This window comes from Tympanuchus pallidicinctus, unplaced genomic scaffold, assembly GCF_026119805.1.
Source record: "Tympanuchus pallidicinctus isolate F22 unplaced genomic scaffold, pur_lepc_1.0 scaffold23, whole genome shotgun sequence".
NCBI lineage: Eukaryota > Metazoa > Chordata > Aves > Galliformes > Phasianidae > Tympanuchus > Tympanuchus pallidicinctus.
The window spans coordinates 8,989,487-9,012,032 of NW_026294740.1; the positions used below are offsets into that span (position 1 = coordinate 8,989,487).

Consider the following 22,546-nt stretch of genomic DNA (forward strand, 5'->3'; position numbering starts at 1 on the left):
TCTTGCCCCCACCATTTGTGCAGGCTCAGCAGGGGCTGAGGCTGTTGCCAGTCCTTGCACAGGAGATCAGGGCTGCAATGTACTGTCCCCTTCACAGAGGTTTTTCTCACTCAGCTCTTAGAACTGAGAACAGTAGGATTACAATCCAGAGGATCCCATTTGATGTCAGGGCAGCAAAAGACTTCATTTTCACGTTTTGATCCATGTTGGGACCTTACTACTTCAGCTTTGCCGTTCTAGATTAACTTTCTCAGTCACAAGGGCTTTGTTCAAGTAAGCTACCCTGAAACGTAACCTTCCTCTTATGCAGTGCTACACCTATAAGGATAAATCACAGACAAGCTGAACTGAAAATACAGTTGCCTACAAACCAGCGTTGTGTCAATCAGCCTCTGTGTCCCAGTCCCCACCCCTCCCCTGGGCTCCCAGAGGTAGCAATGGTGCTCTTTCTACTAACACTTCCTGCAGTAACAGAGCAGTTTCTTCTGGAAGCAAATGTCTTTAAAAATGTCTTAACAGCATTTGCTCCTCTACTTCCGTGCCTCCAGGGTTTAGGATGTGCAACAAGGACACTGCATCGAAACGTAGCAGTGGGAGAAGCGTTGGTGTCTGTGGGTCTTTCCAGAGAAGCCCCCACTGCAGCACATCAGTGGGGAGCAGCGCCTGACTGCTGTGCATTCCTGCTGTGTTCCTGCCTTCCTGCACAACTCTCACGGCTAGGAACAGAACTACAGTGCTGATACTTGATTTGTAAATCACACAGGTGTAATAGCATTCCTGTGCCGCTCCTTACTGAGATACATGGGGCAGGAGAATAATGAACAACTGGAGCAGAAGGTGCTAAGCTCCCCGGAGAGGCTTTTCTCTTAAACCTTTTGCTTAAATTGCACCCAGGACCCTTCCTCTGAGTCACCTACACAATTCTTTATTTAGCCACACGATTTCTTGGGAGGCCAAGGCTGTCACGTTCACACCATGTGCTTGACTGAGTCCTTTCTCCATGCTTTGCTATTTTTTAAGGGCATGCAGGATGTTAGCCTCTGCCTGTTAATTGCTTTTGCTTTCAATAGGTGTCATAAGATTAAAAATAGCAGAAGAATGACCAGGAAGAGCAGCCAGATGCTGCCTGCTCCGTGCATTTCCTGGGAAGTTAAGCAAGTTGATTGCTTCGTGGCATGGACAGTTGTTCTTAGCAGCCAGAGGCTGTTTGCTGTCATTCTTTTCTTACTAGAAGAAAAGTTTGCTTTCCCTTTTCAGAATGTCTCTGACTGAATTCACTGAGTGCTGTCATGGTCTGAAAAGGGAATGCACATGAAATACCTGTAATGTTCACTCGTGGCTACTTGCAAGCATTTGGATGCTTTTAATTCATTAGGACGGGTGCAGCCCAATTGCAGTGCCTGTGGTGCAGCAGCAGCTCCACGCCCAGGGCCAAATGCTCCCAGGTTACTCAGCGTCAGCCACACATCAAAAATTCAGCACCAAGATCAAGTGAAGCTCCTTAAAACATCCATGCTGTGCATACTCTGGACTAATGCAGTATGCTGGTCTCACTACCTCCATGCAAAGCAGCCCATAACGCTGTAATGTGATAGAAAGCACAGCAATGACAGCAGAATAACAAAGTCCTAAGCTGCAGCAAGTGAACATATGCTCAAACACAGAAGCTGTGTGTGCAGAAATAAAGGAAAAAAGCTGCCTACCTTCAGGAGGCCCCAGGTACACAAGGATCTCCAGATGAGATGCTCTCGCTTCCATACCAACCCTTAAATGAGGGCTGGGAAGGGGAGGATCCTGGCTCCATCCCTTCCAGTCAGCCAGGTTCATTGCATGCACCTGAGCTCCCCTCGGTTGGCCCTGCCTTCCCACCAGGTGCTCCATCACTGCTTCAAGCTGTGACTCAGCATTTCCACCACACAACCCAAAAGTAGGAATTTTCTGAATTCTGATTTTCGTAGTATGATGCAGCAAAATGGTGTTTTGGTGCTGAGCTGAGTGATGGTTTGTGTCACAGCAGGTGAGCCTATATGGCGTGCAGCACAGGCAGCAGCCACGTCTGTACAACCAGGGTGCTGGTTATTACTGAGGAGTTGGGGATCCAGAACCCTCTTGCAAAAAGCTGGCAGTGCAGCCAACACCAGTTTTATAACAGAAGTTACATCATTGCCTCTAACGAGGCTGTGTGCTCTCAGAAGGATATGTGCAGACACCTTTGTTGCTTAGCAGCATGAGCCATGCTGGCAGTGGCTTTGTGCTCCCAAATCCTTTAGGTGCCTTTGAAAAATCTCCCTCACGTTTTCATGTATGTGAAAAGCCATTAGCAGGGACCTGCTGAATTAGTGGCCTCAGCTGTGCAGAACTCTTCTTGCTCTCTGTGTCCTGTTCAGCCCAGGTGTGATGCAGAGGTTTGGTGTGCAGGCAGTGATGGGCACAGCACGCAGCTCCCTTGGCTCTGCCAGCCACCAACTGAGCCTCATCCCTGACAGGATGCCCAGCCCAGCCCATGGCTGCTTGGAGGGAGAGCACTGGTAATTAGTGAGCGACTTCACCGGTGATTAACACCAGTGATGAAACCCAACCCACATTGCCCAGTGAACTTAGAGAATCTGTGGTACATTGGGCTTCAAGCAGCCACAACACAGGAAAGGACTGAATGTTATTGCTCGGGGGGCTCAGCCATCCTCTGAAATTAAAAAGCATGCACCCAGGAAGCTAAAGATGAGTTTAGGAAGGGAATACAGATTTTTTATTAAATGCATGCCTGCACCCGTGAATGTTTGACTGAACAAAAATGCCCTTTGTCTTGAAGCTGATGGTGCTGCTGAGCAGCTTAATCAGCCTTCTGCTACATCACTGAAAATAAAGCTTGAAGGGACTCAGATATTTTTATCCCATCCTCTGCCTGCAGGCAGGATGAACTCTGCCTGTCACTCCTGATGGGCTTGTCCAACCTGTTCCAAACAGCCTCTAACAACAGGGATTTCACAATCCTCCCAGGCAGTTTATTTCTGTATTTCACCCTCTGCCTTCCTAAACTTGTTTTTTTCTGCTATTTAAGCTGTATTCATCATCTTTGCTATAATTTAAGCCCGTTACTCCCTGTCCTGTCTGCAGCGTGCTCAGAGAAGAGCCCTTAGAGCAAGGTTTCACGCGTGCAGACAGTCACTCCTCCCCTTTCTTTATTCTCCCCTAGACTTAAACTCAATTCCTTCATCTTTTTTCACATCACATTTTCTATACCTCGCACGCTGCCTCTTGCAGTCCTGCTGCAGTCCTCCTCCTCCTCCTCTTCCTCCTCCTCTTCCTTCTCCTCCTTGCCCCCCAGCTCTGCCTGTTGCTGCAGGTGCTCCACATCAACACATTGTGTCACATCACCTGTGCTGCCTTCAGGAACTTTGCAACAGTTCAAGTACCCCAAAACAAACTGTGCGTGATAAAAACGAGCAAGCAGAAGGAAAACAAAGGGTATCCTCTGCCCACACACTTCTTGGGCTGCAGTTTTGGGAGGCTCCCCCCTCACCGAGCTGTGCAACACTATTCCAGCCAGGAACAAAACATCAATCCTAGCAGCTCCCCCTGGAAAAGAAGTGAAGATTCCCTTAGGATGGGCTGCGCGTGTAACAGCTGGGGTCGGTTACTCATCCATTTCCCTCATGGCAAAGCTGCTGGGGATGCATTTGCTGTTGAACCCAGAGCTCAGGAGTGGAGCACGGCTCGTGTGTGACCCCTTGTGTCGGAGGGATCCGGCATGAGGGATGCGGCCAGCTCCGCTGGGACATCGCCGTCCCTACTGGGACATCGCCAGCCCCGCTGGGCACGCACAGATGGTGGCAGCTCTGGCTGTGCTCTCGGTGGCTGCCGATGATCCGCAGCTCCGCGTTCTGCTCCCTCCCGTTTCTCTCAAGCGCGGCCTCGTTTTCTTTACGATCACAGGGAGGAATGAAATGTAAACACGCAGCAAAAGCCCTAAGTCACACTCGGACGTGTCAGTGTGCGCTGCTTCTTTGTTTCAAACACCACCGCAAAGCTTTTCCACGGCCAGACTCCTTGCGGCAGCGCCGCTCCGCATCGAGCTGAGCAGCGCAGCGCTTTCCCCGAGGAACCGCCGGCGGCAGCGCCCCCTAGCGGCCGTCTCTCTGTCTTTGGTGCGAGAGCGGCTGCGCCTCTGTTGGCCGCCAGGGGGCGGTAGCGCCGCGGGAAGCACCGCGCTGCGTCAGCGCTTATCCGTAGTGCGTACGTGTGTGTGTGTGTGTGTACGTGTGTGTGTGTGTGTGTGTGTGTGTGTGTGTGTACATGTGTGTGTGTGTACGTGTGTGTGTGTGTGTGTGTACATGTGTGTGTGTGTACGTGTGTGTGTGTGTACATGTGTGTGTACGTGTGTGTGTGTGTACATGTGTGTGTGTGTGTACGTGTGTGTACATGTGTGTGTGTGTACATGTGTGTACATGTGTGTGTGTGTACGTGTGTGTGTGTGTACATGTGTGTGTGTGTGTGTACGTGTGTGTGTGTGTGTACGTGTGTGTGTGTGTACATGTGTGTGTGTGTGTACATGTCTGTGTGTGTGTACGTGTGTGTGTGTGTACATGTGTGCACGTGTGTGCACAGCGTGCATGCTTCGGGTATACATACGCTTATATGCGTGTGTATTTAGATGGGCTGGAAAATACGGATGCATAAAACATGGATACATTCTATTTGGCCCCATCACCTGTGCTGTGTGTCTATAATACATCAGTAATCCTCTGCTGGAGAGCAGCGTGTGCGGGAACAGCGGGAGCAGAGCCCTCCCAGCACCGACAGAGAGAAGCACGTGGCTGAGAGAAGACAAATTTAAAAGTTTATTAAACATTGAGAATAACAGACAAAAATAAAATAAGATTTGGGCTGAACAGCATACAGGATGCAATCCATTTCTTGTTGTACAGTTAATTTGATCTTATTAAACTTGTGTTTAAACAGATGCTGTCTTGTGGTGTTGCCAGAAATACAATGGTTGATCACTTGTTTTAATACATACATATATTTCCTTCTTGACATAGAAAAAAAAAAACCTCAATAAAAATAAAACTGCACATCCCTATTGTAAGTCACATGCAAAAATAGCTTTTAAGCAATAATTGGGGTTATTACAAACCCACAGAGGCAAGATGATCCTTGGCCAGGAGCCTTTGGTGCTGCAGGCAGCACAGCACACACGGAGCCCCAGTGCTGCCCGGGGCACTTTGCTTCTGTGAGTTCAAGTCAGACAGTGCTGCCATGGTGTCAGATCCAGTGACCCCAAAGCACCATTGGAAAGAAAGAAAAGGACTCCCCTGCCCTCTGCCACGCACCTTCCAAAGCAGCTCCCCAAGGTGCTCATGTTCACAAATACGTCTCAGATTCCATTTGTGTTGAGGATATTCCTTCTCAGAAAGAAAGAATTCGCTTCTAAGATCCGGAGGTAAAGAAATAGAAATTAAGCATTTTACTGATGCTTACGTTTTTAGTAGAGGTCAGTGAATTATTTAGACATGCTGGTATTTATTCTGCAAATACATATATTTCTATTTTTATAAAATGAGAGTTTCTTATGCCTGCAAGCTCCTTCACAGCCATCAGAGCTGTGGTGACTCCAGCTGAACTGAGCCGCGGAGCTGAACATGAGCTGAATTTCCTCTTGGTTTATGCCACGCTGGGGAAGCAGCCTGGTTGGAAAACCTGTTGTCACTGCCAGGTTTTTGGCCACGAGTCCTGAGCTCTGAGAGGGTGTCGTACAGGGAGCACCCAAAGCCCTCGGGCTCCTTTAAGGAGCACTCTGTGGTCACAACGCAGCGTACCAATGGCTCTCACCATTTCCACATCAGCTGATTTCATTTCCACCATTTCTGCTTTTCAGGCACCACTCCAAGAATGCTCACAGTGATGCTGATGACAAACTGCTGCCAATTGCTGCGCAGCTGCTAAAGATGCATCCGTGGCAGTGGCTGCTTGGGGAGCTCCGCCACCGCCACGCAGCGCCAAAGGGAAAGCAAACTTCTGCTTCCCAGAGCACAGAGCAGATGATGAAGGCTCAGCTGTGCTGGCCGCTGCCTCCTGCTTCTCCATTTGTGCATTCAGTGCCTTACACTGAGCTCTAGAAAAGAACTGACTGCACTCCAAGCTTTGCTGCAGCACATGGAAGAAAGTTGAGCTCACTGAGTTCAAGGTCCACGGGCGAGTACTGCGCGGAGGGACATGCTGGGTCTGAGACCAAGTACTGGGAAAACGTCAGTGTGCACGGATGTCTGTAATGCTGGACAAAATGCAGGGTCCTTTGTAGCCATCTCCTGAATCATTGTTTAATGGAATGAACGACCTTTTTATTTGAAAACAATGCCAAAAACACTCAGGAAACAGTGAGCAGGACATGTAGCACCGTATTTTACTCACATGTGAATGACCATGTGCACTACGTACAGCCGTACACATGAACTGAGCTATTCATCAGAAAAAAGGTCACCTGGAAACAGATTCGAGCAGCAGCAGCAGATTAGAAGTGAGTGATTTTGGGGTTTGCATGCTGTTTTTTGCCTTTAGAAATTGCACTGTCCAATCAATAGTTGCCTAAAATCCATATTGTGCTTTGTCCCTATGAAACAGATCTGTCACGTGTTTCCAATGGAAAATAAGCAAGTCTCTCTTCTTCAGTAACACCGAAGAGCCTGGAAAGCCACACTACTTCCATAACAACTTAATTTAAAGCACAGAACATGCCAGTGTGCCAGTGGTAGGCTTAAAACACGAGAGGTTCACAAAACAAAAACTGAAACCAACCAACAACCTCCTAAGCATTTCCTTTCTGTACAATAATGGAGAATATATATCTTTGCTATATATTTTAAACATGGAATAGCTTTTTCTCTTTGTTATATATAATATATGTCTTTCAAAATACACTGTCAGTATTTGTACTTGAAAAATACTGTACAAAACAAACATACTATAATTATTCTGTATAAACTTTATACATTTTATAATATCTGTTCTTTTGGTCTATAGTAAACACTTAAGATTGATTGGATTAACCACAGTATATGACAACACCATCCCCCTCTGAGATACACCAGTGTCTCTTACATTCATTTCTCAGAAGTCCACTTTAGATTCGAACATAAGTGTTCAAAAGCAAAGAGAGAGTTTAAAACAACAGAATTCAGAACCATCAGTTCATGTCACACTCAAAACAACAACCACTAGGAGAAATGGGCTTTGCAAACCAGTGACTTCTTCTAACTGAATCAAAGTGATTTTTATAACAGCAAGATATAATCCACAGAAAATATATTACACAACATGGGAAAAAAACAACTGAATTCAGGTTATTTAATTTTTAATCACAAAATGGAGCTCGAAGAAATGCGTAACTAACTGAAAACAGAAAAGCCCCTCTGATTCCAATGCCGGATCTGAGTTGATGCTATTAACTTTGTCATTTCAGGTAATTATCCTGCTTCTTGTACATGCGCTCCCTATAGCAGGGATACAATTAGCATGCTCACATGAACGTGTCTTTTTTCTTTTTTGTTAAAGACATTAAAACTCCTGTTGGGAAGGGAAACCATCCTACGTCCACTAGGAACATCCAGGCAGCATGCGCTAGCGTACAATAGGATTATTGCTTCAGGTACAGACAGTGCAAAGTACACACTCTGTGGGCTATCAATAGTACTCCTACCTACCTGGGGTCCGTGGAAATAAAAGGAACCTTAATAGCTACAGAGAAGCCATTATGGGGTCTATAATGAGTAGAGCTAACTCAGTCTAACAGCACTTTAAATCTGAAGACAATTATCACCAGAACTTAAAATACAACAAAAGCAATCTATAAATTAATATTTCTGCAGTGTAGTACTAAATTATTATTTGTGCACTTTATTAGCATGTTAACTTTTCTGATTAGACGTACTTAAACGACAGCTTGTTACTCTCCAAAAACTGAGCCCTACTTTTTTTTTCTTTTTTCTTTTTTTTTTTCCTTTTTTTTTTTTTTTTTTATTTAATATAATTTATACTGGGATCTTTCCAAGTGAGTCAGGAGGATGGAACCGGTTACAAGAACATACAAACCCTAATCCGAAGCAGCACTGAGAAAAAAAAAACAACGTAATAAAAAGCTTACTATGGCGGTTCTCAACAGTCCAGGTAAAAATGTGGCACCCTTCGAAGAGGGCTTTGTAAAAATGGGAAGTGCTGAGATGCGTGCACACACACACACACACACACACACACACACGCATGCACACATGCACACACCTGGAGGTGTGAACACACGTGCACACAGATGCGCCGCACACGCAAACGAAAAGAAAATAACGTGAAGTCAGTTTTGTTTCTGCTTCTGGTAAAGTGCTGAAGACAGAAAGGTTGGTTTGGGCGTGGTGCTATCAAACAGGAAACACATTGTCCATCTATTCAAATGCCAACCCGCAACCGAAACAAAAACAAAACACAAAAAAAAAAAAAGAAAAAAGAAAAAATACCCCGCTCCCCTCCCCTCCCCTCCCCGCGCCCTTACAGGGGGCCGTGCCGCGCCTCGTACTTGGCCAGCACGTTCTTGCACTTGCCCAGCTCTTTCCTCAGGTCGGCCACCTCCTGCCGGAGCGCCGAGTTCTCCTTCTCCAGGAAGGAGGCCCGGATGGCGATCTGGTTCTCCTTCAGCCGGCGCGCGTCCCGCGACCGCTTGGCAGCCATGTTGTTCTTTCTGCGCCTCGCCCAGTACTTGTCGTCCTGCTCAGTGAACACAGGGAGACACAAACGAGCCGTTAGACGTCCCGCAGGGAGCGGTCGGTGCGATTTGCTCCCTGTGCAGCACCACCGGCTTTGCTGTGAGTTTGCCTACTCTGCTCTTGAAGCTCGGAAAGCAAACGGGATCCTGGGCTCCATCAGCAGAGGGGTGGCCAGCAGGGACAGGGAGGTGATCGTCCCCCTCTGCTCTGCTCTTGTGAGACCCGTCTGCAGTGCTGCGTCCAGGTCTGGAGCCCCCAGTACAACACAGACGGAGCTGTTGGACAGGGTCCAGAGGAGCCACAAAGATGATCAGGGGGCTGGAGCACCTCCCTACAAAGACAGGGCAAGGGAGCTGGGCTTGTTCAACCTGGAGAAAAGAAGGCTGCAGGGTGACCTCATTGCAGCCTGCAGTACCTAAAGGGAGCCTGCAAACAGGAGAGGAGTCAGCTCTTGGAAAGGGGAGATAACAGCAGGATGAGGGGAAACGGTTTGAAGTTGAGGGAGGGAAGACTGAGGTTGGATGTCAGGGGGAAGTTCTTCACTATGAGAGTGGTGAGGTGCTGGAACAGCTGCCCAGAGAGGCTGTGGATGCCGTGTGCATCCCTAGAGGAGCTCAAGGCCAGGTTGAATGGGGCCCTGGGCAGCCTGGGCTGGTATTAAATGGGGAGGTTGGTGGCCCTGCATGTGGCAGGGGGTTGGAGATTCATGATCCTTCAAGTCCCTTCCAACCTGGGCCATTCTGTGATTCCGTGATTCTGTGATACTCTGATTCAATGTCCCACTGAGCTCTGACAAGGCAGGGACAGAAGTTACAGACCTGCAGGCACAGCCCTGTGAGCACAGAGCTCTGCTGGTATTTCTGCCAAGATGTTTGCACAAAGCCTCTCATCCTCCTGAGAATGAATTCCTCCAAGGAAAACCAACGCGATACTCTGGTCCGACCCATCTCACAGCTATGCTGACCTACTTAGCACATCCACCTACGTGTGCCATGACCCCCAAGCGGTTGCTCAAGCAGTACCAATTAATTCCTGCATGGCCCTGCTCCTCTTTGTCACCCAACACCTGGGGCTCTCTTTTGGAGCCATCACATCCTCTGCTGCTTGGCTCTTCGCTCTGTTCAGAGCTTTCACTACAGCACCCCAAAGGGTTTGTGTTTGCACACCAGAACAGGAAGTCACTAGAAGAACTTTTCTTGGCACAGCTTCACAGCCAACTCAGGAATGGCAAAACAAGGACGGCTGCTGTGGTACCATCCACAAAGAGATTCATGCAATGGACTCTAACAGTGAAGAATAAAGCATTTGCCAGAAATAGGTTCGCTCACCTCCAAAGTTCCACAAGTCAGCACGTTCCCAAAGCATTGCCCCAAAAGACTTGGCTCTAGGAGATTTCCTTCAGCTCTAACTTTATACTTAATTTCATCTGATTTATCCACTCTTCTAAGTAGCATCATTGTTGGTATGAAAGTTAATTAAGCTCAAGAACAATTCACTAAACGCAAAGTGGGCAGAATCTCTTAAGAAAAGTGAAATTCAGACCCCTGAAGAAAAAGTGACACAGCGATTCAGCCTTCAGACTGCCTGGTGGAGCCATACAGCTCCAACTTCCCTTCCCAGCACCATCCTTCCATTTTTATACGCTTACATTCTCTTACGATCTGAGTGCAGCTCTCCTGTTCTACCAAGCATGGAAGCACAGCCCCATCTCCTGGGTGAGATCTAAGAGCCATCTGTCCCTACCAAGCAGGGAAACACCACCCACTCCTCTGTCTCTCTGCAGGAAACCTGCCAAGACTAATGCAGCTGCTCTGCATCTGATGCCGCTGCTTGCACAAGGCAAAGCAAGAGCAAAATGACAGCTAGAAGCACTCTACAACTGCTTTGCACTATTTTAGCTGAGCCAGGTGTCCAGTAATGATGATTTGGAGCCAGTGTATCTCTAAATTGCTTTTTACCTGCATTGAGACAGGACCCCCCCCCAAATCCTCTTAAAAACAAGCATGCAGCAAAAAGCTATGACCCAAATCTTGTTTATAATTTCCCATCTCATTCCACTCAAAAAAAAATCAGCTTTAAGCAATTTATTAGTGTGCCACCTAGGCTTCATCCATCTTTATTTTAACAAATTGCTGCGGCAAATCCCTTAATCCAGGCCCAAAAGAGGTAAGGCTGGCATTTCAAAATCACATGCAACCAGAGACGATTGACTGGTCTAATCTGCTTACCCTCCCCGAGAACTCAACAGCCATTCCACATGCCAGGCAGAAGCAGCACTTGGGTCAAGCATTCTGAAATGAGTCAAGGGCATCTGGTGTGGTTATCTCAGGGAAATGAGACCCTCTATTTCTAGCCTTAGACTGAAAACTTATGTGCTCCACTGCTGTGTGCAAGGCAGTGACATTTTCTGCCTCTGTTATGAGGCATTTTTGGCAAAAGCTAACTTTGACTAGCAAGGATACCCGGGAGATACCACAAAATGATGTACGACACAAATTTCCCTCTCCTTACATCCGTGTAGCCATTTCTGTACTGAACTTCTCTACTTAGGTAGACCTCACAGTACACTGCAATGCCAACAGAGCATCAAAAATAGTAAAATTTGCCTGAAAAAATAATGGCATGGTACAGAGAAACCTTTCTGAATGAAAACAGAGGACATTACAAAGTGATAGCAACATTACCACCTGAACACCACCAGGACTGTGCTTTCTTTGCTTTTAGCTTGCACAACATTATCCTTAGGGATAAAAATAGCAAACAGCATCAGCTTCTTTCCCTAAATCTATCACTGTGGTTTACACACGTGGCACCACAGCCTCTTTGCACACACCGCCAAAGATTCCCTCTTCCAACAGGCTTTCAATCAGTATCTCAGGGAGCAACAGCAGGATGAAACTCTGCATTGACTACTTCTGATAAAAAGGTCCTCTTGGCAATCACATGCTGGGAAAGGAACTTTGAAAATAATGACAATTTTCACAGTTATTTGATAAACTGAATCAGCTGGTCAATTTGTTCAGCTCTCTTCTGAGGAGTTTTTGCACTTTACATCTCAGAAATGGTGAGAGACATAAACAAGTGTGCTTCCTCTTTTTAAATACTGTGCTGTTATTGTATTATGTTTTAAATATTGTACTAAAATGCACTTACTGGCAGAATTATTTTCTTTGACTTTCCTTAAACAGTTTTAAATTCTTTCACTTAAATTAATAGCATTTAGTGTGGTGTTCCCATTTGTTGTTAAAACACAGAGCTAAAGAAACTTCCAAACAAGACAAAACATATTTTATTCTGTCTCCACAGACACGCTCTGTGAGTGAGGGATTCTTCCTTGAAGACTTTGCAGACTATGCCAATGAGCCAGACAGGGTGGAGGAAAAGGAAACATGATCAGACTGTTTTGTAAGTGGGAAATATGGGACAAATTAAGCCTGTCCAAGGTCACGCAGGAAGTTTCTGGCATACAAAGGAAATTAATATTGATACGAATTTCAACTGTTGATTAACACATAAGGGACATCCTCCCCTCAATCTTGCTCAGAACCACTGACAGTTTGATTCTACAAAAAATGTCATTTTTAGTTTGGCAGATTTACACTACATGAGCAAACAGATTCATGCTCCTACTGCGTATCTGAGAGAATTACTGTCTTAGGGTCTGTGTAGGAACAAACTGGTCACCAGTTCCAATTTACCTTCAGATCATCTGGAATGAAGACTTTGCGAGCTTTCTTAATCATTGGCTGTGGTTTCAGCTCTTCTTCAGAGAATTTGCGCTTACGAGGGTCAAACATCTCCTGGCCAGGAATACTGGAAAGAGCAAGATCTGCGGGGTCAGGTTCGTAGCCAACGGGAACTTGGATGGTCTCTGGATCAATAGGACTTGGTGTGTTTCGGTTCGTTGGCAAGATTTGACCTACAAAAATAAAGGAAGAATTCAGCTATGTTAGAAGAAACTATGTAAATAATATCACTGAGCATGGATTTTAAAGGCTCTGTAAATACTAATAATTCTTTAAGCTTTCACTGTAAGTTTGGTAGCAACTCTGCTCAAATATTAGACTGCCCATCTGCAGGGTGCACATTCAGGTCCCGACATGCTCATGCCGTTCTTTTCAAAACTGGTTCCTAATTCTGGTTGCTAATCTTACGTGCCCATTTAGGATCAACGAACCCAGCAGGGCTGCTCTCAAGTGCAGGCAGAGGGCTTACTGCTCCAACCTGTGCCTTATGATCACAGCCTCGGGAACAAATCATAAGTGCTGTCATTTAGGTCTGATTTATCCATTGCACTGCAATCTTTCCTCTTATTCTCACACAAAGATTTCTAGAATCTGAAGGTGTATTAGTTGCGATAGGAAAAAAATCTCATCAAAGCGTACTGTCAAGCTGTGCCACAGCTCTCTGCTAAGGAGGTGCTAACTATTCTCTCAGAAATCTCACTGGAAACGTTTTAAAGACGCTGAAGGAAATCAGCAACATAGCAGGCTACAGTGATGCTCTGCAAAAACGGAAGAACTCTTATGTACACTGTTTATTGCTCTTTTATAAGAACTATTTAAAAGGAGTCTACTGCAAGAAAAGAACTATTATCACATCTACTTCTCTTTTTTTAACCTTCAGTATAGCCTTCAAGACTCCAGTGTGACAAGCCCAGTACAGGCAGCATTCCCACTACAACTCCAATTTAAAATCTCAACCAAAGGTTCCAAAAATAGGATCCTAAGGTCAGCTGCCTTTCCCCATGGGCAGAATTTCCAGGAGTTTTCACATGCCTCAGAAGTACCAGCCTCACTGACTTCAGAAGAACTTGTGATTGAAGCAGATATTCCTTTATAATTTTGGCTATTAGTTGATTCACTTTGACTTTAGAGAGATGGTGGCTTTCATAATATCCACACAAACATCCTGTGACTGCATAATATTTCCCTATTCGTGCCTGCATCTGTAATATTGACAGCGTAAAGTGGTAAACATGAAGTGTCATTTCTAATTCCAAATCAAGGTCACTGTTAACAATACAGTTTTATTTTAATCTAACAGATTGCAGCAACAATATTGGAACTGCGCAGAAAATGCACCGGGGGATTGCATTGTGCAAACCAGGGCTTACTGACAGGGAGCCTGTCTTTTGTAACTCCCATTTTAAAATAGCACTGATAAAATCAGCTTCCAGGAAAGGTTAGTAAGGGCCTGGGAGAAGAAAAAAGGAGGATCAAAGTTATTTGATTAATATATATATATCTGTATGAGAGAGCAAGAGGAAAGAATTCATCTGCCTGCGCTGCGCGAACGCCGCGCTTCCTCCCGTGCTGCACAACATGGCTGCTGCTGCCAAGGCCTCGGTGCTGAGCGCCGGGCTTCCTGGCAGCCTTCCTCACGGAGCCCAGCAGCACCGTGTGCTCAGGGCCGGGCAGCCATGGGATGGTGATCAGCCCACCTTGGCCTGCTGTGCAGGTGCAGACCAACCCCAGGGTGACAGGCAGCAGGACACGGGCAGTGGGACTCCGCCTGTGGGCAGCTTTGGCAGAAAGGCTTTTTGGTCAGCCCTGGGGACGACATTGGTTAATAGGTGTTTAAGCTAACTGTCTTCAAAGGGGGTGGTGGGGAAATCCAAACTATTAACTGTTTTAAAGCCAGCCCAGAAGGCTCAGTAAACCAAGACATTTTTGTACCTTGCTTTAAATGGATAGCTAATCTCATTCCAGATACATGGGCTGGCAGAAACAGGCTTATTTAAAGGCTTAAATGCAGGAAAGCTTCCTTTGATGTTAGCATACTTGTATCAGAGCAACCAGATATTCTTTAATGCAGACCAATATAGAGAAACACGCAGGTACAAAGCTTGCAACTTCAGTAATGCAGATAAAAATGAAGCAAGCCATTATTTCTGAATACCTCATAAAATTTTCAGTGAGCATGCAGGGTATTTCTAAAAGTCACGCAGATTGTGAAATTTGCCCCAGCTTTCTAATTGCCCTCAACAGAAGCACGGGTATTGCAGTATTGCTAAAGTTCTAGGTACAGACTATCAGCTGACATCATTTATCTACAATATGCCATGTGACGCAATTACATGAGGTTTGTAAGTGAAATTTTACAAGATCTCTCTAAAGAAGGAAAGGGCGTAAAAGCTCTTTTTCAACATGGGATATTGAGGTATTGCGTCTTGCCCAGTGAAAAAAACAACAAACCACTAAAACAAAGAGCATTGCACTTCTAAGTAATCCGGGAGAGGAATGTGCAGTAACCACAATCCTGCCTTCTTACCCACCTGCTCGAACTTTGCTTTGCCCAGTCCAAGCTCCCCATACTAAAGGTCCTCAAGGACCTTCAAGGCAAGGCTCAGTAAAGGTGACTGCTTTCACTAATGCCTGAAAAAATGATGTGCACAGCTAAGCATTATTACCTAGGAGTCTGAAGACTATTATGCTGGAAGAGATTCGCAGGCTCCCAACCACCTGCACACCTCTGTCAGTCTGTGTTTGCTCTCTGCTCTGGTGTGCTCTGCAGATGATCAGGAACTCCACTGAGCACAACAGAGTTAACGAGGGTGGATGAAACCCCAGGCAGAAAAACCAGTATTTCCTTGTCCAATGTTTTACGTTAGGCAACTCCTGGCACTCTGTATCTTTTTATTTATTCTATCAAGTTTTGCCAATAATGCAAGCCAGGAACCTGTCTTCGTTAGTTTACTGGCTAATGGCCACTGCATCTACGTGGTGCTGGAACTCGTCGTAACCTAAGTCGACAGCGTGGGCTGTGCTGGACTTGGCACTGCTGTTAGTGCAGAAGTACAGTATGTGGCCTCATGTTACACTGCTTTTCAACCTCCTCTCTCCCTGTATTCATGGCACTTTAGCTGTGCATCCTTCTGCCAAATTTGTTCAGGGTGTTATTTTTATGCACTAAATTCCTCGCAATCAGAGGTAGGTCAAATAAGAACAGCAATCTGAACGTCATGTGCCTAGCAGCCGACTAATCCTCACATCAGCAAGCTTCACAGCTGTCACAACATCCCGAGAGAGGGCCGGTCAGAGGCCGCGATGCGCAAGGAATCAGCCAAGGAGGAAGCCTCCAGTGCCAGCCGCAAGGCCAGGTGAAGGTAAAGCCTCTGCTGCTCAGCATCAGCAGCCAGATGCCTTCACTGCCAGCCTCTGTACTATTTAAACACTCTGTACTCACAACAGCGGCCACATTTTCACAACAGTGAAGTGGCTGGGCTATTCAGTGTGCTTAGCTTTGTTATCAATGGGGGCTGATGATTGCCAAGTGTTTTGGAAAGATCTTAGCCCCTCCATTTAAGCTGCTGAAACGAGAGCTCTTGAGCACTGAGCTCTTTTGGAAATCCAGCTGCAGAACTCCACAGCGGTGGTGGAAGCAAGCTGGGAACAATGGTTAATGGAAACTTCCCCTCATACCACCCCAGTGATGTGTCTCAACCGTGGCCTGGAGAGACCACAACTATGTCAACACTGGCCTTTTGTTTGGAAGCTTTCCCGCTCGCAGAGCCGCACTCCAGCAGCGCTGTCTGCCAGGACAGACGCAGCTCCAGGTGGATCCCGGCAGAGAAGTCAGCAGGTTTTGGCAACCCCAGCAGCTACGGCTGCCCCAGCAGTTTGCCTTCGCTAATGCTCTTGGTGTTGCTCTGGCTCCTATTAGCAATAGCAGAAAATTTTCCAGAAGGAAGGACTTGAAAGAAAGTTGGCTGTTCTAACCCTTTCAGTCCTTCTCCTCCCAGCAGAGACTGCCAGCGAGGAAGCTGAACGTAATGGTAATATTTTCAGTGCAGCTCCTTGTTCAAAGAGAAATGGACCGAAGCCATTCACTCATGTCATTTAGGTCACTGAGCAGCCGGTAAGAAAAGAGCAGCTTTTAATTGCTTGCAATAATTAAAATACACAATTCAAAAGTACAGTAGCTTTTTTATATACCTTCATATACAACAGTGCTTTTGTACACCTATAAAACCAAAACATGGAGGTGTTGTGGGGACTTTGGTCCTTTAATCCTGACTCGTAATTTCCCCCTCTTTAAACATCCTGCCTCCAGCTGTGTCTAGGAGAGCTAAGATGGAAATAACCTCTTCAACTGTACCACTACTTGACAGACTTATTACTCGTATTGCAGGAGATCCCTGATGAATTATGTAGAACTCAATTTTGAATCATTCAAGCCCCATAGAAATGTGCCTGATTTTCAGAAAAATCTCCCTTCTCACAGCCCTTCCACACCAATCATCAGTTCTGCAGCTGGCTGGAAAACAGCAGCTGAGAAGAGGAAAGAAAGGGAAGATGTTCTAAGAAAAATATTTTCCCTTATTTTTTACACATGCAATGGTGGAAGGAGAAAAAAGAGGAGTTTCTCATTCAATTTATGAACAGCCCAAAGAGAAAGACAGGTGTTTGCAAGTCACTTTTCTTTATATAAACTAAAGGCACCTTGGGTATGTCAGTGTTATGATGTAGTGTGGAAGTGCATTGACACCTAATCCTCACCCAGAGCTGCTCCGGAGAACCCCACTGCTCTGCTGGTACCATTTCCAACCCTTTTATCCTGCTGGAGGCAGGCCAGCTTTTTGGGATACTTCTCTCACTCCAAATCACAGACTGATCTGCTGTCTATTTCTGCATTAACTCTTTCTGCCTCTAGGCAAAGTCACTCAATGCACAGCACAAGGCAGAGCTCAGGAAGCAAGACAGACAAAAGAACCAACCAGATAGCAAAGTAAGAATAGTATTCTGGAGGCTAACATTTATCCACAGGTCACAGAGTTCCTCAGTTAAAACATCACAAGCTACATTTTATTTTCCTATCTGATTTCAGTGACTTTCTGCCCCTGAAACATCTGCATGGCTACTAAGACCATCATCTGCACTAACAGGTAGAGAAGAACCAGCCATGCTGCCTCAACCCCAGCCACTCTGCCTGGGGTGAAGGATGCAGGTCACCCTTGGGTTAATTGCTTATGTAAGCAATTCTCATAGGAGCTTTATTTTCTTCCAAAGCAACAGACAAGTGTATTTTGACCACTGCTCCAACCCAGCACAGATATTCTTCTATTTCTTCTCCTCCACAGCCTAAATTCTGCAGAACGTGGAACAACTGCAAACCTTTCCTCCAGAAAAAAAAATCATCATAATCCAATGCAACAACACATGCACTGCTCCTAACCCACACTAAGAGTTAAGACGTTTTAAAAACATGTACTTTTCAAAGATAGCAGCACTGTTTATGAATCTTGAGCATTTAATTATGAAGGAATTGTCATTTCCCCTCTCAGCACTGCGTGCCTCCCGCTCCGGGCCTCTGCAGTATTATTACAGGCAGGACTGGTAGTCTTACTAAGACTGCCTGACACTTCCCAATAGAGGATGCTGTCTTCAGTTTCTCAGGCCTTTGCCAGATTTCAGCCATTCTGTTTGGATTTGAATGTGCCAATTTCTGTTTCTGCCAGAATGGTTCCACAGCTTCCTGAAGAAGTTTCAGCAAAAATACTTTGTTTTGAACCTGCTACAAATTTCTGGCCAACTTTTCCCTGCCCAGTGCTTGTGCTCTGTCCTGGAAGAGAGGAAGGGAGCAGGAGAGCTCTGTGCTCACAGCCCACAGCCCCAGCTCCGTGCAGCTCTGCCTCGTGCTCAGTGCTAGTGCAGGGGTGCTGCAAACTGCAGGGCTGCTCAATGCCAGCCTGCATGCCAGATGGGGGGCACATGAGAAAATCCAGGTTGTCTTTTCAGTGTGCTCTCTGTTCATGCCACTGAACTTGTTCAGAGTTCTACTGAACCGTATGGTAAGGAAAGTAACAAAACCCAGTTTCTCCAGACATAATCGTTCTCTTTGCTGCTAGACTTCTCCTTCTTAGTTCCTCGTGTCCTCTCACATCTGCAGCAAATGAGGTCAAGATCCAAGATCCTACAGACAACCGCTTCCTTCCTGATACAGCTCTGATTCAACACAGAGCTGGTCTGACCTCTGCATTCAAAAGGGAAAGGGTAAAAAGAAGAGGATATAATGTAATTAAAGCCTGTATCTCAGAGCAGAGAAAGGATGGGGCTGCACTATCTGGAGCTGCACATGTGGCCTTTGTTTCAGTGCCTGCAGGCTTTTGAGGGCTTGAATTTGCAAGTCCTGCGCACGGTTAGGACAGTGTGCACACAATACACTATATGCCTCCAGTGACCTTCAAAAGGGATAAATAAGTAACTGAGGCATCACCTCGTGAAATCTTCCACGATGCCCACTGGACTTACAACTCTGCTACTCTCTAAGACTGATACTCTTTAACCTGTGTGAAGACAGCACTTTGTTCTGTGAGGCCCCATTGCTGACAGCTCCCAGGAAATCAGATTTTTATTCCTTCCTAAACCTGCCCCTACAGCCAGACTGCGGGATGCCAAAGCCCATTGTTTCCATTCTCAACAACTCCCTTGCACAGCTGCTACACACAGAGAATAAGGGATTTACCTTGATCCTGGGACAATGCACAGGGATTCCCCTTTTCAAATCCTTGAAAAGCCTCTAAAATTACTTTCTGATTTTTTGTAGGGCTCTGCTTTTCCTACACAGACAGGAATGTCCTACAAGATGACATGTCCTACAAGATGACATTTAGAGAGGGCAGAGCTGGAAGAGAAGGTGCATGAAAGCACGCTCATACAGGTATTTCATTTTGGCTTAGAAGCACATTTCACTTCAAGATGCTGCTGTCCTCTGGTATGCTGGAGCTTCACGACATCCTTTGGCACATTATTCACATACAGCAAGGTTCCTGAGAAAGTACAATTTGTTTCTGATAGAGAACCTTCCAGAAAAGCATCAGAACTGTCAACCTGTTCCGAAGGAGACAGCGGTCCATTTTTCCTTCCTTAGACCCAGCTTTAATCAATCAGTCCACCAACAGTAGACTTTAACTGAGTCCCTGCTTTAGGCATCAGCCTCATATGGCATCCATAAATTCCCCTTAAGTAGAATACCGCTTTCAGAACGACAAGTTGTGCATTCATGTCACTGCCAATGTCTTCTGCAAATATCCAGAGCAAGTTCTTCTCATATTGCTCTATCTATTTGGCTAATGAACATCCAGGACAGCACGCTCCCAGTCAGTAAACAGGTCTTGCAAAGCCACCATGTAATCCCAGCAGCATATGCCACTCATGAGTCATGTATCTGTTACCCAGTTCTAGTACCCAAGCTGATCTTGCTTGGGCGTGTTATCAAAACACAGCTGAGTGAGATTTGCAGTGGCATGGAGAAGCCACGTGAACCAGGTACATTTCCTCCCATCGGCAGGCAATGCCAGACCTGAGAGACAGACAACAGATGCTATCAGCCCCTGGCTGAATGTATCCCTTCCAAAAAAGGGGTCACCGGGCAGAGTTACAGCGGCTTGCAAATCTCACCTTCTCTTTTGACCTGTTCTGTACACAATACAAATTTGCTCTAGCTGTTCATTGGCTTTTGGTTTTATTTACATTTCTCGTTCACTAAAACAAAGCACGCTCTTTAGGTGGCAAAACTAAATTAAAGCTTTACAGAGAGTTATCTTTATAATCACAATTTAAGAAGCAGAGATGTCAGAATGAGGACAAGTTGTTTTTCCCTAACCTATTAAGTAAGACTTAATGCATTTTCTTTTCTCTCCAACTTAATTTTAGGACCCTGTAACGAAGTTGGAAAAAAAGAACAGCAACATTTCAAAACAGCAAAAGCCTGTATTTGGTTTGCACAGGAGCCTCGTTTGCTTTTACATACTAATGTCATTCTCACTAGGCACAGACAAAGAAAGCAAAGGTGGTGTGAATGTCCTCTTCTTGGGTACCAGAACAGGATGACAGAGATCTGACTTCCATTATAAAGTATACGAATGCATCAGTCATCACATAGTCTGAAAATGGGTCAGAGGAGGAAGAGAATGCAACCGAGGCTTAGGGAAAATTCCAGAACATGTTGCATACAGACATTACTGGTGAGGCTGTATTTCTTCGTAGCTGCTGCACATTTCTGTAGCACATCAAATACCCAATTCAATTTTGATCCAACTCACAAGTAATTAGGGTTCTACTTTTTGCAATCACACACAGCCAGGCATTCATAAAGATATCAAATTGTTTGAATGTAAACTTGAAGACAACAAGAATTGGCAAATCACTTAACAGTCCACATTTCATGGGAGCTTTACAAATGTGTCGGCATTTTTAAAACACACGTAAGCAAACTGGATTCTGTTTTCTGAAAATTTTCATTAAGAGAATTGTAAGCCAATGGTAACCTTAATTACAGTAAACTTATTTTTAATACAGTATTTTTCTTGCAGCAGCCATAGCTGCAAATTACAGAATTAGTTGCCAATCCAGACGTACCGACCAACTTTCAAACAATGTCTTGGCACCGAAGCATTTCTTTAACAGAGATACTTCTATCCCCTTCAACTATAGTAAATTTTGTACAATTCTCTGCCTGCTAGCAAACAAAGCCCTCTGTGTGCTGCGCTGGGCACTTGGCAACAGCCAAATGAGCAGCTCTGTGCCACACTGATCAAAAGAAGATGCGTTCTGCTCCCACAAGCATGGTGTCACTGCTGTGCAACACTGTTATTTCAGGATTATATGAGAGGGAGGGAAGGGACAACACACTCATCTGTGGCACCTTCAGTCTTGACAATTCTTACAGTTTGCAGTAAGTGTAACACTGCTTTCCTGTTAGCTGACTCCCACAGCTGGATGATCTGGCACCCTTTTAACATGGTGGTTGTATTCTGTACCTGGAAGAGCTGCAGTACAGCATAGGCCTTATAGTACTTTGTTGTCTAAACCTTCCTAGAGGATTTTTGGAGGGGTCTCGATCCCACATGTTCTGCTGCTCTGTTCACAGTGGGTCATGCACATGCAAAGCTACTGTGGGCTCCATCACACAGCACTGCTGAATCTGGGGTCGGCCATGCAGAAGGTACATCTGTGCCCAAGTGAAAAGAGAAACACTGGAGAGTTGGAAGGCACCGCAAGCTGAGGGCAGCAGCGATTCATAGGCTTGGAAAATTATGTGGGCTTTACCTTTTACACTCCTGTTAACTCTGATTTTCCTGAAGTAGGTGGTGTTGCTACAGCAACTGTCATATCACATCATTTCTACTGACTCTGTCAGGGAGATCATCTTATTTTATCTTAAATTCAGATATGCAGTTCTTCTTCTATTCTAAAGCCTTCTCTATTTTGGATATAAAAAACAACAGAAAACAGAGTTGCACCATATAAATAATACTTCTAAAATGCAGAAAGCCTGTAAGGTTTTTATTTGTTCTCTCTTTACGTACCCAGAAGGGAAAAAGAAACCAGCACTGATGAGATCTATAGTGCTCCAGAGGTTTGTAAATAATTCAAGAGCAGGTCTCACAATTAAGGTGCTTCGTGCCTCCTTTAACACATTCTTCCTGCAGAAGCAAACTGCATCCTTGTGCACTACACCAGAAGTAACTAATCCACTCACAGGTGGAAACACCTTGCCTCCTCATGCCCAGGTCCATTTACGTATGTACATTCCACACCACTCACACCCAGCACTTCCCAGCCACTGCACACAGTATGTGGCTCACCCTGCATACATCAGCTGCTTAACCTGTGGCCTGGCAGAAGCGCCTGTGGAAGCAGAGGCCTGATTTTCACCCAATTCAGAACACACTGGGCACGAGGTGGCACCCAGCTCAGTAACACCAGAACTTTGTCCAGCCTCACCTGCCTCCATTTCACTGCCTGGATGAGGTCTCTGGGTACTCAATGCAGTGGGCAGGAGCAGTGCCCTGTGAC

The 22,546-nt window shown here is 45.6% G+C and overlaps 1 protein-coding gene across 1 annotated transcript in view; it reads right to left on the bottom strand.

Annotated features, from left to right (window-relative positions):
- Positions 1 to 4,815: 4,815 nt before the first annotated feature.
- Positions 4,816 to 22,546, bottom strand: part of HLF (HLF transcription factor, PAR bZIP family member) — a 33,794-nt gene continuing 16,063 nt past the window's right edge. Inside the window, exons 3-4 of the mRNA XM_052687944.1 lie at positions 12,443 to 12,663; positions 4,816 to 8,745 (exon numbers count right to left, since the gene is read on the bottom strand). Coding sequence (XP_052543904.1) covers positions 8,530 to 8,745; positions 12,443 to 12,663 — 437 coding nt within the window. The 3' untranslated portion in view covers positions 4,816 to 8,529. The remainder of the gene's footprint in view (positions 8,746 to 12,442; positions 12,664 to 22,546) is intronic.